We start from the raw sequence: 17,933 nt of genomic DNA on the forward strand, positions 1-17,933 counted from the left end.
AAAAATACAACAGATGCTACGATCAGCAAAAGACAGCAGAGACCCCCTCACCTCTGCAGGAGTATACCGTATACCCTGCAGCTGTGGACAAGTTTACATCGGGACCACAAAGCGTAGCATCCAGACAAGAATAAAAGAACATGAAAGACACTGCAGACTTGGACAGCCTGAAAAATCAGCAGTGGCTGAACATAGCCTAACTCAAACAGGGCACAGTATCTTATTCCAGGACACCAAAATACTGGACAACACTTCCAACTACTTTGTCAGACTGCACAGGGAAGCCATTGAAATTCACAAGCATAAGCAAAACTTCAACAGGAAAGAAGAAACCTTAAGAATGAACAGAGCATGGGCTCCAGTTCTGAAAAACACCAGGCCAACAAAACACTCCACACCCGACAATAGCCCTGCAGAGAAGATTAGCACATCAAGCACCAATCCATATGCAAAAGAACCTCCTCAGGTTACAGTGAAGCCTCCCGCCATTAGCATTCCACACCCTGGGAAACTCTTACAGAATGACTCAGCTCAACCCCACCCCTCCTGAGTAGATACAAATGACCTACATCTTTTCCACACTGTGACACTGAGAGATCTCTGTCTTTTGGTGCTACACCTCTGAAGATGCCAGCCACAGCTGCTGGCGAAACGTCAGGAACTACAATGCCAAGACCACGGCAATACAGCCCGGAAAACCCCCAACAACCATCGTTCTCCGGCCGTGAAAGCCTTCGACAATAAAAAATATACTTTGCAGTTCCAAATAGCTTTTGATAAGACACCTCACTGAAGAGTCCTGTGCAAATTTGGCCATTTAAACGACAGGAAGGAGAGAGCAGGAGTAAATGGGGCCCTTCTTGCGATGGAGGAAGTCGGCAGCAGGTCCCACAAGGATCAGTACTGAAGGCAATGCCATTGAATCTGTTCATCAGTGATCTGGAACTGGGGGTGAGCAGCACAGCGGCCAAGTTTGCAGATGGCACAAAACTATTTGGGACGGTGAAAACCGAGGCCGACTGCAAAGAGCTCCTGGAGGATCTCCACACACCACGTGAGCGGGCAGCAACGTGGCAAATGAAGTCCCACGTAGGCAAGTGTAAGGTGACGCACATTGGAACATTGTTATCGATTTATCGAACATTGTTTATCGAACATTGTTTATCGATTTTAACTGTTCACCGCCCAGAGCCCCTGGGGATGGGCGGTATATAAATTGAAATAAATAAAATAAATAACAAAACATAGATCCAGAGGAGTTAGCCGTGTTAGTCTGTAGTAGCAAAATCAAAAAGAGTCCAGTAGCACCTTTAAGACTAACCAATTTTATTGTAGCATAAGCTTTCGAGAATCACGTTCTCTTCGTCAGATGCATGGAGGGCCAAAAGAAACTGATCAGATATAGGAGAACTGTGATTCTCGAAAGCTTATGCTACAATAAAATTGGTTAGTCCTAAAGGTGCTACTGGACTCTTTTTGAAATAACAAAACAAAAATCCTAATTTTAAATATATGTTGATGGGGTCTGAACGGGCTGAGGCAGAGACAGAGAGATTGGGGGGGCTGCAGCGCAAGGCGTGATGAAAACGTCGGCTCCATGTGCTGCGGCAGTGAAAAGCTCAAACTTCACGTTGGGGATTATCAGGAAATAATTAGCAAATAAAACAGCTGAGACTGTAATGTTCCTGTAAGTGGCCATGCTGTGGCCTCATTTGGGATACCGGCAGAGTTCTGGTTGCCCTGGCTGGGATCACCCCGGTGTGCCCAATCGCTTCAGATCTCGGAAGTTAAGCAGGGTTGGCCTTGGCGACACTCTCCACCACCAACATACATTCTGGCCACCAAATCTCAAAGGTATTGCAGAGCCAGAAAAAGTGTACGCGAGGGCACCGGCATGACCCTGGGGCTGGAGCCCCGTTTCTAGGTGGAAAAGCTGGGACTTTTCAGTTTGTAAAAAGGCAACTAAGGAGAGACATGAGAGAGATTTGCGCAGTTATGGACGGGGCGGAGAAAGTGGACAGGGATCTTTACATTCCTCGTCCTTAATAGTGGACGCTCCCCATCCCAAGTGAAGTGGTGTGCGTTTATTTATTTCAAATTTGTATTCCGCCCTCCCCGCAAGAGGGCTCAGGGTGGATACCAACATATTAAAAATACAATTAAAATACAATAAAAATGCATATTCATTAAAAACAACACATTTAAAAAAAGATGGTGGACAGCCTTCACAGAGAGGGTTTTATACACCCTTTTTTCCCAGGCTGGCGGAGGCCCAGCCTCAGCCATATGCCTGGCGGAACAACTCTGTCTTGCAGGCCGGGCAAAAAGATAGTAAGTCCTGCCGGGCCCTTATTCCAGCAGACAGAACATTCCACCAGGTGGGAGCCAAGACCGAAAAGGCCCTGGCTCTAGTGGAGGCTGGGGGGGGCTCCTTGGGGGCCAGGGACCACCAACAGCTGTGCACCCACGCACTCCCCCTTTAGGGCCACAAGGCCAAGGACGTTTGCCCCCTGCTGCGTGGACTCCCGGCCAGCACCTGCTCCTGCAGTAGGGCAGGGCAGGGCAGGAGGTGCGCCGCCTGCAGCAGACGCCCCTTACTCTGAGCGGCAAGAGATCCCTTTCTTCTTTTCCAAAAACGGACTGGCTCATCCAGTCTGGGTCGCTCCCAGGCAAGAGGAGCCAGCTGCTCCAGAACCGCCTGTGGGGCTGAGCTGCTGCTCCAACACCTTAAACCAGAAATCAGGCCCGGAGGTTTTGAATTACCTGGGGAAGGTGGAGTTCCCCAAAGGCTGTGCCCCCCCCCCCAGAAATGGCTTGGCGGGGGGCGGGGGTCACCTGGCCCTTGCTCTTCCGGGCCGGCCTGGGCAGCTGAGGCGGCAAGGGAAATGACGGCCCCCGCCGAGGGATGGAGCACCGATTCACACCGGTGGAAACGCGGCGAGGTTGCGAACGGGGCGCCTCCCGGCCTTCCTTTTTCGTTACAAGCAACTTCGGAGGCGAGGCGAGGCGAGGGCGGCTGGGGCGAGCCTTCGGGCTCCGCTGGGCAGGAAAGGGCTCAACAGCCGGCCCACCGGCGCGCCTCGCCGGGCGCAGCGCCAGCCCGGGAGGCTCGGCGCCCTCGCTTGGGGGCGCGCCGGGCGCTCCCAGCAGGCAGATCGAGGGCGCCCCCGAGTCCACCCCCCGGGGCCGCCCTCGCCCTCCTCGGCGCCGGCCCGGCCCGCAGCCCCGCCGGCAGAAGCCCCGCCGCGCCCCGCCGGATCCCGTTCCCCGGAGCCCCTCCTTCTCCCCGAAGGGCGCCCGGGGGCCCCGCGGCGCTGCCCGGCGGAGGCGGCGGCTCGGGCCCGAGAAGGCGGCGCGCTCCCCCAGCCCCTCCCGGCCTTCGCGGCCCTCGGGCGCCGCCCCTCCGCGCCGCCCTGGAAGCCGGCTGCTGCTGCTTGCTCGCTTGTGCGCCCGCCCGCCGGCCGGCGGCGGCGGCGGGGCCCGAGCGAAGGGCGCGAGTCCGGAGGGGGCGGCGGGCAAGCCGGGCGCCAGGCCGCAGCCAGGCCCGCCTCCAGGGCCTGAGGGAGGGGCCCGCAAGGCCCGAGCGGCCCTGCAAAGGGCTCTGGGCCCCGCCCCCTTTGACGGAGCGCGATCAAAGCTCGAAGGCCGGCAACATTGTTGTGGCTGCCTGGCAACGCCCACGATGGCCACGGAGCTCTCAGAGGGCAGCCATCTCTTACAGTTACAGACGTTTCTTCTATCATTTGGGTTTTTTTTAAACAAATGATTTTTTGAAGACTTCAGATTTTTCTACAAGCTTTCCCCCCACCCCCCAGGTTTCTAGAAAGATCTGGCTTGTCTGTACCTGGTCCCCACCTCCAGATTTAGGTATCCACAGATCGGGCCCTGCTGAGAATTAGATATATTGATGGCTTGATTTCCCCTTTACTGGCCCACCATCCGCTCTCAGGCCTAGCCTTCTCCCCCAGCACCTTCCCTAGATTTCACACTGCCATTCCTGGCTGGAGGCTCCCCAGCTCCTGTCAGCTTTCCCTCAGAAGTTAAAGAGAATTCATTCAAGAAACTTATTTGTAGGTTACTGAAAACCAGCTTTTAAAGAAACATTCCTTAGGCACAGCTCAAGGAGAGCCGCAAAATTCGTATCAGTGTTTTAATTTGGGGGATATTCTGGGCAACAGTTTGTATCTTTAACATGTATTTGGACATAGGAATCCGATATATCCGGGAGAGGTTTTTTGTAGGGCCGGCCACTGATGACGACTGTTCTGAGAGCATGGGGCAAGGGCTGGAGTGTCAGAACAGGATGTGGGAGGCCAGGGTTCAAATCCCCACTGCGCTACGGGAACTCGCTACATGGCCCTGGGCTCCTCCCTCTTTCTCAGCCTAATGTACCTCGCAGGGTTCTTGTGAGGACACAAGGAAGGGGGAGAATGCAGCACGCCACTTTGGGTCCCCGCTGGAGAGGAAAGCAGGGCATAAATGTAGTTTGTCAACGCACTTTTGGTCTTTTTCCTTGACTGACAACATAAGGGTTTTCATTTTTATACATTTATTTAAAAATATTTATGCAGTCAGTTTAAAACACATGGAATTCGTTGCCACAGGAGGTGGTGGCAGCTACAAGCATTGCCAGCTTCAAGAGGGGACTGGACAAATATATGGAGCAGAGGTCCATCAGTGGCTATTAGCCACAGGAGATAGATGGTATTCTCTTTGTGGGGAGGTGGTGCTCTGTTGTCTTGGTGCTGGAAGGAAGGCAGAGGGAGGGCTTCTGGTGTCCTGGCCTCACTGACAGTCGTTTAGATGGCACTGGATTTCTAGCCACTGTGTGTGACAGAATGTTGGACTGGATGGGCCACTGGCCTGATCCAACATGGCTTTGCTTATGTTCTTAAAAGTGATTGGATTTATAATTTAGCATTTACACACACACACCTATCGCAATTGCTCTCATTTATAATAACATTCGAACTATATACCACCCTTCAGGACAACTTAACGCCCACTCAGAGCAGCTTACAAAGTATGTCATTATTATCCTCACAACAATCACCCCGTGAGGTAGGTGGGGCTGTGAGAGCTCTGAGAGAGCTGTGACTGATCCAAGGGTCATCCAAGCTGGCTTCAAGGGGAGGAGTGGGGAATCAAACCCGGCTCTCCAGATTATAGAGTCCTGCTGCTCTTAAACACGACACCAGACTTTAGATTCTGGGCCTCCCTCCCCCCTTTTGGTGCACCCCCAACTCCCAGTGTTCTCCCCCCCCATGTGTAGACTGACTTGCTTGCCAGACAGTTCCCCTGGGACCAAGCGAAGACACCCCCAATCAAGCGCCTGCTGAATGCACAGGGGGTGTGTGGATGCACCATGCTTCGTCCCCATCTCGCCCAGATCTGCCCAGGCCCCCCGAGGAGCGAAAGACCTCAAAGCAGCGTGGGGAGGCTTATTTAAAAGGTTTATTTAACTTCTTAATTTGAGGTAAAATACTTTTCATATCAACTTTCATAACAAAATACAGAGCTATCAGATACCCCTGGAAAAATATGTATATTATACATATATCTCTATAACATTACATCATATATATATAATATATATGCAAACTTTTTTGAAGACTTTATAGAAAGTGGAACGTCTAAAGGCACTGCACAAAAGCATGAGGACTACTTCCTTTTTTACACACAATTTTAATCCTGCTTTACATAGACAAATACCTCCAGCTAAGAGCCGTCACTCAGGTGTGCAGTCCCTGCTGAGTCAAAGCATCATAAAGACAGGACCGTGTCTCATGAAAAGTGATTAAGAAAATTCAGTAAATACTTTGTCACTTTAACACTCTAAAATCGAACAATTAAAAAATCTAATTGAAAGTATTCCAAACCAAAGAAATCGCTCTTGTTAAAATCCACCGGGATCCGTAAGACCCAAAGAAAAAGAATTTCATTTTCCAAAAGCAAAGCAGGCCAAACCCTTTAACATACCCCACCGCCCTTCTTACAGCGCAACCCGAGTTTGCACATCGTGGGGCAAGTGAGGGGGGGCAGAAGGGGGCGCCATGGCTTGAGTGGACCCCAGCCGCCCCCCCCTCTTTGGCATGCACAAGTGACAGGAAGCCACGTGCTGAGCAACGGCCGTCCTGCCGTGCAAGCAAGAACCCTTTCCAGCCAGGGCGCCAGGCTGAAGCCTGGGCCTGCCCTCTGGCAAGGGGCCTCTGAGCCCGAGCTGGAAGCACGGCAAGGGAGGAGCCAGCCCCAGCCCCCTCGCCCCCCTGCAAGGCCCCACCTGCCCACTCTTTAGGGAAGGCTCAGGAAGCTCACCTGAGACCGAAGGGGCCGTTTCCCAGGCCTTTCCCTCACTGGCAATGGGCAGAGTTCTCCTCCTCTCCCCCCAACACGCCGCACAGCACCCCACTGGGTCAGTTCGCCTTCCAAGTTTTTATTTCCAGACATTTTCTATGGCTAGCAAATCAAGTAAGTGTACAATGTGAATTATGCTCTCGACAGGTGGAATTTCAAATACTCCCATGCCACCGGCTTAAAATATTTGGCACAAGGAACAGACCCTTTGTGAAGTGTTGCATGCCCACTTCGTTTTCGGTTGGGAAGAGGGCCTCTCACCCTCTGCAAAGCAACAGGCGGCTCCCGGAGCCAGATGGGGGGAAAGCAGAGCCATGTCCGGGGCACCCGCCGCCCGCCCAGAACGCAGCTTCTTCGATGCTCCCCTGGCTCCTGGCCCGTTGCCCTAAGAACCTGAGTCCCTTTATCCCTGAACGAGGAATTCTCACGTTGCAGTGCAATGGCTATTTGATAAGGGCCGAGACCAAAGAAAAACCCAACCAAACCAACCACAATTGTTCCCAAGGAAGAAGCAATCCTTTCCAGAAAGGGAAGAGGGTGCTGCCCACCCACCCCCACCCCCGCTCTCTCCAAATGAATCAGGAGCCCCCCTCCCCCCATCAGCTCTGGCACTTGGGTTTGATGGACAGCAAGAGTTGCAGGGACTGATCTGTAAAGGCCTCGTGTTTCAATTCCTGAGTCAGAGGACCCCCCCCCCACCAGCCTCCTTCCACTTTGGGAAAGCGCCTGCCTCAGTACAACGGGCAGGCACCCCACTCCCTGCCTCCCAACCAGAGAGGCAAGTAAGGCCATGGTGCGTGGAGGTTGGTGGCTAAAGGCCGAGACGGAAGAGGCCCTGGGGTGCCGGGCAAGCCATCCCACACACACACACACACACACCCCTGGCACGACAACTGCACGCTGATTCTACAACTAGCAGCCCCTGCACATTTCACATACTTCCCCTTCCCAAACACAGCCGGAGCATTTTATTTAGCAAGCAGCCACCGTTACAGAGCTCTTTCCACTGCTTTCTTTACGTCCTTGCTGAAGAGGAACCTCAAGACAGCGAAATGGCTGGCCAGCCAGGACATCACCCAACTCCTCCTGGTCTGGAACCACCTGCTAAGCACAGCAGACCCCCCACAGCAGCGCGGGGAGGAGGAAGAGCAGCCTGTGTCCACCCCAGGAGGCGCGTTCCCACTTCTTTACCTGGGAAGCATCTGGCAGGCTTCTTGCCAGGAAACGCCACCAACTCGGACACGGCCCAGTCTTTAGCTCACCCTAGGGCCATTAAGCCCTATTCCCCAAAGGAAGCCACAGCGGCTTTTGTGTGGCAGGACAAGACAAGGCACACGCTCTTCCCGCGTTCCTCTTGGAGCCCCCAAGCCAAGAGCAACCTCTGCCAGAGGGGCAGGGCCCAAGGCCTCTTCCCAGAGCAGCCCCACACAACGCTCCCAGTGCCCGCTCTCGCAAGGACCAGCATGCGGCTTTGCTACCCCACACTCTCCCCCTTCCAGCACGCTCAGATGTGAAAGGGGCGCCCTCCCCCAACCCAGGAACCCACCCCCTCGCCTCTTTCAGCCCCTCCCCACAGCTGGTCTCTCAACACACAGAGAGGCAAGCCAAGACCCACAATACCAAGCGGGAGCACAACAAGCAGGGAGCCCCCCCAGGGCCCAACATTCAGTCCTCTCTGCCCACCCCATCCGCTCGCTTCCCAAATCCTCATCTGAGAGAACAAGAAGGAAGAGGAGGACGGCTCTGATTAAAGGCATTTGGGTTTGTTTCACACCCACATTCCTTTCTCTTCCCTGAAAAGATTTTGCAACCGCTCATCATGGCTTCTCCAAGATTTCAAGAAGGCTGTTTGAAGTGTGACCACAAGGTCATTCCTGCCCCCCACCCCCACCCCCGTTCTAGAAGTAAAGCACAGGCTGCAAAGGCCGACCACCAGCCACAAAGCAGGCAGGGCCCCCAGACCCTCTAGCCACCCTGCCCCTGCCGCTGGTGGCGCCTTGGGAGTTTTGTGCCGTTTTCCTGCAATCTCGGCTTTTAAAAGGTAAAGACAGTGCAATGTCCCAGTAACCCCCACCCAAATAAAGCGTCTTCCTATTTTGACACAGGACACATTCCAGTTTCGAAGTCCTCCTCTGGTGCCCCCCGACTCCGTGGAAAAGAACTATATACATTCAGACAGCTTCTGGCTTCTAGGAACAGTACAGAACAAAAGCGACTGAGGAGGGCCCACTCACTTCGGTGGGAACTCCAGAGGCAGACCGGGAAGAAACTGCCACACAGCATCCCACAACGAAGAGGCACAATTCAACTGGGCACCCCCTTCCCCATCCCCTGCCCCAAACGTGGCGAACTGGGCCTGTCCGCCGACAAAACACGCAAAGAGCAAACCCGCCCGTCCAAAGCCCTCTAGTCCCCTCCTCCTCCCCCCCCCGCCCCCTGCTGCTAGGCAACCTTGCTACATCAGAGCCCCGGCAACCCCCCAGCCCTGGGCCCCTGCTGGCCTAAGCATCTGCTGCCGCTGTGGCTGCCACGGCCTTGGGGGGCACCAGGCTGGGTGGGGCATTCAGGTGACTGTCCCCCCAGTGGGGCTTCCTGCCCTGCCTGTCCTCGAGGAGGTCCAACTGCTGGTCGTCGTGCCAGCGGCGCTTGAGGCGCAGCTTGGGAGGCATCGCAGCGTCTTCCCGCTTTCCCTGAGCGCTCAGGTCCCCCGCAGGCTCCTGGGGGCTTCTCGTGCCCCCTCCTTCCTCCGGCTTGGGCTTTTCTCCAGCTGGCCTATTGGCTGGGGCAGGTGCTGGCAGCGCCACAGGCCAGGATGGGGCCACAGGCCTCGCAAACAGCGCTCCCCCCACTTCCTGACTTTGAGAAGCCGCCACTGAGCTCGCCCCTTCCTCCTCCTTCCCCCCTTGGTCCTTCCCTGGGGAATCTCTGCTCTCAGCTTCCTTGTCCACAGCAGGCTCTATCTTAACCTGAGGAGACACGGCAGGCGCCTGAGAAGCCCCTGCCCCTCCACCGCTCTCCGGCCTCTCACGATTCTTGCGCCCGACAGGCGGGGGCTGGAGCTTGATGGGAAACGGGGGCTGGTCCTCAGGAGGCACCTGTCGCTGTGTGGGTGGGAAGAGCAGCCCTGGGTAGCGAGGGAAAGTTCTGGGGCTCAGGTGGTAGTTGAACACAGAGCACGCCTGCGAATGGAGGTAGTGCTTCATTTCGTCAGGGTTGAAGGAGAAGCAGCTGCTCCCGGGAAAGGGGCTCATGCCTGGGGAGGGGCTGTACGAGAAGAGGGTGGGCGTCAGGGACAAGGCGGGCGAAATCGGGACGTTCAGGACCCCTCCGCGTGCTGTGAGTGGGGAGACAGCGAAAGGACTGTGCGGGTCAGGGTACATCCCAGGTCTGCTGAAGAGAGGAAGCACCAGGTCTGGCTTGCGTTTGGGGTGGCTAGCCCCAGCGGCACCGGAGGCTGAGTTGCGAGAGGGCAGGAGGTCCACCCCATGCCGCCAGTCTGGGGAGCTGCCATCCAGCTCTGGCACTGGAGACGACTTCTCGCCAATGCTGCCGTTGTTCATGGACTCCTGGCCAGGCGGCACCAGGGAGCGGGCTGAGAAGCGGCTTGGCTGGGGGTCTTCAGTGGGAGAGTGGCTGTCCAGCGGAGGGAAATGGAACCTGGAGGAAGCCGTTGGGACAGGAGGGGCACTCTGTGGAACAACACCTGCGGGAAAGGAGAAAACAGAAGAGCAGCATTAGGAACAGAGGCCCACCCCTGGCAGCCACGGCTCATGCCCAGCACCACGCAATTGAGGCAAGAGGATGAGGAGAGACAACGGAGGCCAGGCGGCCCTGGCACGCGCCAACAAGCAGGGCTTGGGCTCCCTCAGTGCTGCAACCAAGGGGCCCCTTGCCCTTTCATCTTGGCTGATCGGACAAGACTCCCCCTCCCCTGCCTTTCCTTGGCTAACGTTTGAGAACATAAGAGAAGCCATGTTGGATCAGTCCAATGGCCCCTCCGGTCCAACACTCTGTGTCACACAGTGGCCAAAACCCAGGTGTCCTCAGGTGATCTGCCAGTGGGGAAGGAACACTAGAAGCCCTCCCACTGATTGCCCCCCAAACACCAAGACTACAGAGCCTCAATGCCCTAGACAGAGAGTTCCATCTGTACCTTGTGGCTAATAGCCTCTGATGGACCTCTGCTCCACACGTTTAGCCCCGGCTTTGGGACCGCTAGCATCACCCAGCACCCTTCACACACCTACCTCTGGCAGGATTAGAGGTCAACTTATGGGACCGCAGGGAGTGCGTTAGCACCACTTGGAGGCAACTGCAGGACTGGACTGTTAAGAGTGGGCCAAAAGTCTGTGGCTAGAAAACTCAACCTGAGCTCAGAAGAAAAGGCAGAAACTGACCTGTGGATTTCTACAGGGCCCCCTCTTCAATGCGTCTCACTCTTAACTAAAACCTTGTTTCCCACGTGGCCCCAACTGCTGAGGAACCCCTCGACACCAGCCAGCCCCCCTCAGCCTGTTCTAGAGAGGTCTGCAGTCCACATGGACCCCTGTGAAACCAGAGTTAGAAGGCACCCCGAGGGCTGGCTGGATGCTGGGAGGGATCAGCTGCAGCACAGAGGTGGCTGCTGCCCCCAACCCTGCTGCCACCGCCCACCTTTCTTTTGAGCAGCCCTGATCAGCTTCAGACCAAAGCCCGGCGATCCCTAAATGCAGGTGGAACCTCTCCCTTTCAGGTGAATCCTTCTCACCCCTCCCAAGATTCTCAGCTGTTCCTCCCAAAGCTTAACCCAGACGGATTGGGAGAGCGCTTTTCCGGTTTAGTGCAAAACGGCAGAGAGGCTCTTGCTTCAGAGACACGTGTGGGTGTGACAGAGTCCCCTCCCGCACTGCAACCGGCGCACTCCTCCTCCAGAACAGGTTTGATGGGTCAAGGGAGGAGGGAAGCAAACGAGTTGCCATTGCAAAGGGGCATTCCAGGACTCGAGCGCCCTGTTCTCTTCTCCACACCTGCTCCAGGGAGTGCCGGCAAGCAGGAAGAGAGGAACAGCATCCAGCACAAACTGCCCAGACTTGTTGTGAGAGTCAGCTCGACTCCAGCAGGACAGCTTTAGCCCGGGGATCATGCCTCTGGACGGCCGACTCCCTGGCCAGGGCCCTCCTTTCCAGAGTCAAGAACGGGCATCTAGCCCAGGAGCCAGCACCCAGCCCGCTTCCGCAAGACCACCCTGGCTTCTCTTTTCAGGAAAGGATCTTCGGCACGAGCCAGAAAGAGGTGCCCTTTCAAGACTGCGTGACAGACCCCGGGGCCCTTTGCTAGTACTGCCTTTCCCAAGAGACGCTTCCTCTCCCTCTCAAAAGTAGGTCGTGCTCCCTACCCACTAAAGAGAGAAGAACTTCCCTCTCCGCCTCTCGCTCCTTTCCTAGGGCAGGCATTCCCATGACACTTGCCGAGGTTTCCCCCCCCCCGACACGCCCTGTACAGCCCAAAGCGCTAGTAGGAACATCAGCCTCTGTCCCACTCCCAGCCCTAAGGCTGGCTGCCACTGGCTTAAGCGCTTGGGAAATGCTTGAAGCCAGCAAGGGCAGCAACAGAAATCCAGTTCTCAACCAGTGCCCCTGCGGGTGGCTCCTTGCATAGAGACAGAGCCCCCTGCCCTCCCTGCCAGCTGCAGAGGGTCGTCAGCACTGGAGCTGTCAGGCCGACCCCTCCCCCGACGCCGGCCACACAAGGGGCAGGTGGGACCTTTTGGCCATCACAAAAGGCCGGCTAAGTTCACAAGGGGGCTCAATGTTGACAAGAGAGTTTCTTTGAAAATGGATGTGAAACAGGTACTGGCTGAATCAGTTCTTCCAAAACTATGACATGGATGTTCCTTTTAAGATGACAAATGCAAGAAGGGGATTAGTCAGTGATTGTTCCAGGCCACATGGCAGTAAAACAGGTGCAAATGTAGAAGTGCAGCCCCGTTATAAAATGTTTTATTAAAAAAAACACCTCCAAACATTCATGGAGCAACTACAGGAGCCAGAAGACAGTTTTCCGATGTGAGCGTGGTGTGCAGAGCTGTGTGTATGTGGATTCCACAGGTACTCTGGCCAAGCTAGGGGGAAGAGCCACTGCCCCACCTGCTAATCAAGCCCACTGCGGTGCGGTTGGCACACCAAGGGTCGTGTTGCTCTGTGGCAGGCCGAGTGATGCCCCAGGAGCTCACTGTCTGCTGAGCCTTCAGACTAACTTCAGTTCTTGGAACCTCTGAGGCTGTGAGCCCGGGAGAACCCCTCGGGAAGGGGCTCCCTTCATCCACTTCCTTTGCTCTCTCTCTCGGCTGCTCAGTTTCCAAGAGGTGGCCATGAGCACTGCGTAAACAGCTGCCGCCTGGGTAGAGGTTGACTTCACCCAGGGAGGACAAGTATCTCAAGAGCCATCCCTGAACAGCGGAGGGGACAGCAGCACGGCCTCGTCCCCTGTCTGCTGCGTGTGTTATCCTGTGCCCACTGTATGGCCTTGCAGCACGCGCTGACCCCTGGGACACGTCTCAAGGAGCCCGCTGGTCCCTGCACAGAACCGCCTCTCCACTCACCATTTGGCCGGATGTTGATGAAGGGGTAATTGGGCATCACCAGTTTGTTGAAGTTAAACTTGTAAGTGAACCGCTTCCCCTTCGTCTTGTGAAGGATCCTCTTATTGTAATAGTATCTGCAAAAAAACGACAGACTTGGCCACACACCCTACTGTGAGACAGAACACACTGGGACGAGCTCCACACAAACTCATTCAACTGGAAAAGATGGCAAAGGAATCCAGCGGCCCAGGGAGGCTCAGCTGGCCAGCCGGCTGAGTGGTGGCGACTCATCCCCCCACTACCACACTTGGCATAACGGAAGAAAAACTGGCCAAGAACTTTGCTTCCTTTCCCAGGAATCCACCGTTACATTCGCATCTTTCGATGTATTCCTTCCTTCCTCTTCCACGCTGTAAAATACCATAAGGGTTGCGCCTTGCCTGCCTTGGCCTCTGCCAGTCAAGTGGCATCCAAGGGCCACGGCAGCTACCTATGGGCTCAAGCAAAGGCAGGACGAAGACTTGTCCAGCTGGGCTGCCTGTGCCCTCAGCTTGAGCCCAGCCAGTTCTCAGCTGCACTAACTTAAAAAGGCATATATAGTAAAAGAGTTCTGGCAACAGGCAGGCTTGAGGCAGCCAGGGGCTCTGCCAGGATGTAGTGAGGGCAGGGACAGTTAAGGCCACAACAATCGCTAGCCGGGTCACTGCGGCAACGCCTCACGGTGGCACATCTACCCCAGTTAGGTAGCCAAGCGGCAGAGGCCACCCCGGCAGTATTTCTCACCAGAGCCAGTAAAGGCTCCGTGGCAGAGCCGAGCTGCCAACAACACAGCAACTCTTGTGCCTACTGCATGGCCTTGCAGCACGCACTGACCTCTGGGGCGCATCTCAAGGAGCCCACTCGCCCCTGCCACTAAATAATGGCTAGACCGGCCACCCTTGCCTTTCCTTGCCTGCAAACTGCTTGGAAAACACAAAACATCACTTCTTAATGTGGCCTCCGCAATAATGGAATTAAGCACCAGAAAACCAGACAGCGCACACAGAATTACAACCCAAGTGTTCCAGACTGTCTGCAAACAAGATGGCAATCTGCAGCCACCTGCCACGAGCAAGGCTGGATTGCAAGGCGCCAGGCGAGAATTCCCTCCACTGCCCATCGACCCACGCAGAACGGCCTGTGCCTGTCTGACAAGGCCAGATCCCGCTCAGCTTTGAGGCATCCATGCAAAATAAGGGCTTCCATCCAAGACAAGCACGCACATGCGCACGAGACCCTTCCCAGCCGCCTCCTCGCACTGCCCCCCGGCTGACCTGAGGGCCCGGCTCAGCTTGTCATAGTTCATCTGGGGCTTGCACTTCCTCCTGCCCCACAGCCGTGCCACCTCGTCGGGGTCCTTGATCACAAACTCCCCGTACTCGCCCTGCTGCCAGGCAATGACATGGCGGAACTCCTCCTTCTGCAGCAGCTCCAGAATGAAGTGCCACAGCTGGATCTGGCGGGAGCCAGGGCTGGATTCGGTCTTGTAGGCCCAGTCGGGGAAGTGATAGCCTTGGGAGCCAAACACCAGAAAGGGAGCTGCTGAAAGGCAGGGAGCAATGCTCCAGGCACAGGCAAACCCTTCCCCATGACAAAGAGCTGCTCTGGCAGCCTCGCGGCTGGGAGTCTCCCGCTGTGACGCCACTGGGCTGCCCTCCCACAGGCTGCATCAGGGCCTGCCAACAGAACCACTCAGGGAGCAAGGGAAGAGCAGCCCCTAAGGGGAAAGCTTGCCCAACGTCAAGTGGAGTAGAATCAGCGCCAGAGGGGCTGACTTCAGAGGGCCTGAGCTCACCTCCTCCTCCTTCTGGCTTCTCCACAATGCTGCAGCCCGCCTTCATCTTTCTCCTCCTCCTGCGGAAAAGGGGGTGGGGGGAGGCAAGGCACAATTACCTATCAAGATGCAGTCAGGGCGCATGGAATTCCAGCCACGCATCCTGGCGAATTCTCTCTTACCCAACAAAGGCCCTTCCAGTCACCTCCCCAGGTCTGTGCCAGGGGTTTCACTACTATGAACAGCTGTAACTAAACACCACCCAAACTTAAACCACCAGCTGCGAAAACAGCACTTAGTGCTTGCCTACCCTCCCAGCTTGCCACCAACCTAAGGAAGGCAAGGGCAGAGGGACAGGGCAAGATGGTACACGGCTTCTTGCTGCAGACGGGGGTTGGGGTGGGATACAGGGTGACGGGCTCATGCTTGGGGAAGGGAGGAGGCTCCATTACTAATCCCTGCCTGTGCTTCACTTTCATGCCCCTACAGATCCCCCGGGGCCCGGGAAGCAAACACCCAGGAGCCTTCTGGGGACGGAGCGAACTCGCTTAAAGGCCATCAACAGGAAAGAGGCAGAGGAGAACACCTGGCCCCGGACCGGCTGCCAAGGGGAGGGAAGGGAGGCCACCCCAAGGCAGGGAAGCTCTGCTCGGGCCCAGCCGGGAGGAATCTTCCAGGCTTACCGCCCTCTCCGGGAAGAGGCAAGGCCGGGAATGAGGGGGGGGGGCAGGGCCAGGCGTGGCGAAGGCCTCTCCCGGCTCCCCGGGCAGCATCCTGCGCTGCAGCCCTCCTGCTTGCCAAGCCCCCGCCGCGGCCGCAGCGCTGGCCGCCCGGAGGAGCGCAGGTAAGGGCGCCCTTCAGCCACCGCCCGGCGGCCCCTGCAAGGGAGGCAGCCCGCCCGCCCGCCCGCCCGCCCGCCCGCCTGGCGGGAAAGCCGCTCAGGGGCCTCGGCGCAGCCCGGGGGAAACCTCCGGAGCCGCCTGACTGGGCCGAGGCCGCAGCCCCTCCCCGCCCCTCCCCTGCGGGGCAGCCGGCGATCAGAAGGGGCGACAGAGGGATTACCCGGCTCGGCCCTCCCCGCCCTGCCTTCCCTTCCCCGCAGGGCTCGGCTGCAGGCGGCGCTCCCCACGGCCCGCCCCGGGACGGAGCGGGCGGCACAAGGCCCGGCGCGGCCCGGCCTCCCGCGGCACCAGGCTCGGCCCCTCCCCGGAGCCCGGCCGGCCTGCGGAATGCCCTGCCACCAGGCGCGGGCGGGCGGAGGGGGCTCCCGGCCGGGCTCCGGAGGGGGGGAGGGGGGAGGGCCCAGCCCCAGCGGCCCCCCCCCCACCGCGGGCCTCGGCCTCCCCGCCCGCCCCAGCCCCAGCCCCAGCCCCGCCGCGCCCCTCACCTCCGGCGCCGAGGGCCGGCCAGCTGACCGAGCGAGGGGCGGTCGGGCGGGCGGACGGGGCTGCTCCCCGGCTCGGGCCTTCTCCTGCCGGGCTGCGCTCGCCGTCCTCCGGCCTCCCACCCCCAGCCGCCGGAAACGGAAACGCCTCGTCGCCCGCCCACTCGCCCTGACTCACCCCGGCGTCACGCGCACGAGCACGCACGACGACGCCTACGGCGGGGAGGGGGGGAGAGGCGGTGGGACGTCACTTCCGGAAGCGGAGGCGGAAACGCCGGCAGGAGCAGCGGACTCCCTTCCTGATGCGCCCGGAAGTCTCCTCGGCGCCTCCTTCCGGTCTCCCTCCCTGGCGCTGCCCCGGCGGGCCTCGTCCCTCGCTGGGGCGGAGGCGGGCTGGGCCGGGCGCCGCTGAAGCTGCCCTCGGGGTGGGGGGCGCCCGGGGCTGCCCTGCGGCCTGGCTGTCCTCCCGGGGGGCCGGAGCCTCTGCGCCGGCCTGGCGGGGCCCCGGCAAGGCGCCTGTGCGGCTCAGGCCGGGCTGGAAGGCGACGCCCCTCGGAGGCCCCCCTCAAGGCCCCGTCGTGTTTCCGCCCCGTGGCCAGAATGGCCAAGCCGCTGCCCCGCACACCGCTGGGGCCGCGGGCCGCGAGGCGCCTGTGTGCCGGCGGGGCCCGGCTGCTCTGTCCTGCCGCGGTTCTGGAGGGACTTTTGTGGTCCCCTTTTTGGTAAACAGTCAGTGCCAAGGTGTGTGACGAGGGTCTCTGACGTGGCTGCTCCCGATGCACATGAGCTGAGGAGGAGGATGCATCTGAAACTCTCTATTTCTTTGGTCTCACTGTGGTGGGAGTCTTGGAGCGTATTTGGGGAAGGGGCAGGAAGGAAACCTATAATTGGCAGCAGAGCAGTATTAAGAAAAATCCCCCTGTCAATGGGCCAAATCCGGCTCTCCCTCCACCCATGCGGGTTGCTCGCCAGGGACAGAGAAGCCCCTCCACGCACTGGGGTGGGGGCTGCAGGCAAACGGCCACGGTCTTGTTTGCCTGGCAACTGACCCCGGGCTCTCCTTTGCCACATTATTGGGGAGGGGGGGTTGTTTCCCAGTTACCCTGAGTCCTGCCCAAGCTGAAGCAGAGACCCCCACCACAAGCGCTCCATCTCAGGCGACTTCTGGCCTGGAGGGGCTGCAGTGTAAGAACACATTAAACAGGCACAATTCTCTAGTGTGATGTCGGTCCCTTTGCATCCCTTTGGTGCTGCAGGAGAGGGGGGGGATTCCATTCCTATGCTCCATCTTGGTTCTATTGGGCTTTCTCTGGGATGTGCTCAGCTTGCATTTACGAGTGTGCCCTAGTCATGGCAGCCTTGCCATGGTGAATTTCTGCAATGGGAGTCAGCTTTGACATTTTCCCCAAAGGAAACAATGGTGTGGCTGGGGGCATCTTATTTGGGGGCCCATAGAATTGGCCCTCAGGATCTAATCTTCCTGAAACTCGGGAGGAGGGAGTGGTCTTGAGAGGACAGTCGGGGAGGCCCCCTTTGTGGAGTGTTCTTGAAAAATGCCCCACCATCCTCCTAGATAGCCCCCAGATTGAGTTCCCCATAGGGAATGACAGCAGAATTAAACCAAATTTCTCTAATATGACAAAACAGAATTGGAGAATCAGTTTGGTAATCCCAGAAATCTGAATTTTTGGGACTCCAGAATACCGAATCTGGACTTCCCCCTTTTTTCTTTTTTGCACACATCCCTAGAGCATAGGCCACGATGCTTTCAAAGTGCACCAGCTAATGAGGTTACTCGGGGGGCTTTACAGTTTAGACAA

The 17,933-nt window shown here is 57.6% G+C and overlaps 1 protein-coding gene across 1 annotated transcript; it reads right to left on the reverse strand.

Annotated features, from left to right (window-relative positions):
- Positions 1-5,440: 5,440 nt before the first annotated feature.
- LOC129343194 (ETS translocation variant 3-like) lies at positions 5,441-16,214 on the reverse strand. Its single transcript, XM_054999280.1, has 5 exons — positions 16,117-16,214; positions 14,751-14,809; positions 14,230-14,467; positions 12,935-13,050; positions 5,441-10,057 (listed from the first exon to the last, which is right to left on the reverse strand). Exons 2-5 carry the CDS (start codon positions 14,794-14,796, stop codon positions 8,856-8,858), a joined length of 1,602 nt encoding a protein of 533 aa, XP_054855255.1. The 5' UTR covers positions 14,797-14,809; positions 16,117-16,214; the 3' UTR covers positions 5,441-8,855.
- Between the last annotated feature and the right edge of the window lie 1,719 nt (positions 16,215-17,933).

The sequence above is a fragment of the Eublepharis macularius genome, chromosome 1, assembly GCF_028583425.1.
Source record: "Eublepharis macularius isolate TG4126 chromosome 1, MPM_Emac_v1.0, whole genome shotgun sequence".
NCBI lineage: Eukaryota > Metazoa > Chordata > Lepidosauria > Squamata > Eublepharidae > Eublepharis > Eublepharis macularius.

Excerpts from the sequence above, each read along its gene's own strand:
- LOC129343194 (XM_054999280.1), bottom strand. The coding sequence starts at position 14,796 with ATGAAGGCGGGCTGCAGCATTGTGGAGAAGCCAGAAGGAGGAGGAG. Across the intron at positions 14,468-14,750 it reads GAAGCCAGAAGGAGGAGGAG|GCTATCACTTCCCCGACTGG; the intron begins GTGAGCTCAGGC and ends TTGGCTCCCAAG. Across the intron at positions 13,051-14,229 it reads AAGCTGAGCCGGGCCCTCAG|ATACTATTACAATAAGAGGA; the intron begins GTCAGCCGGGGG and ends GTTTTTTTGCAG.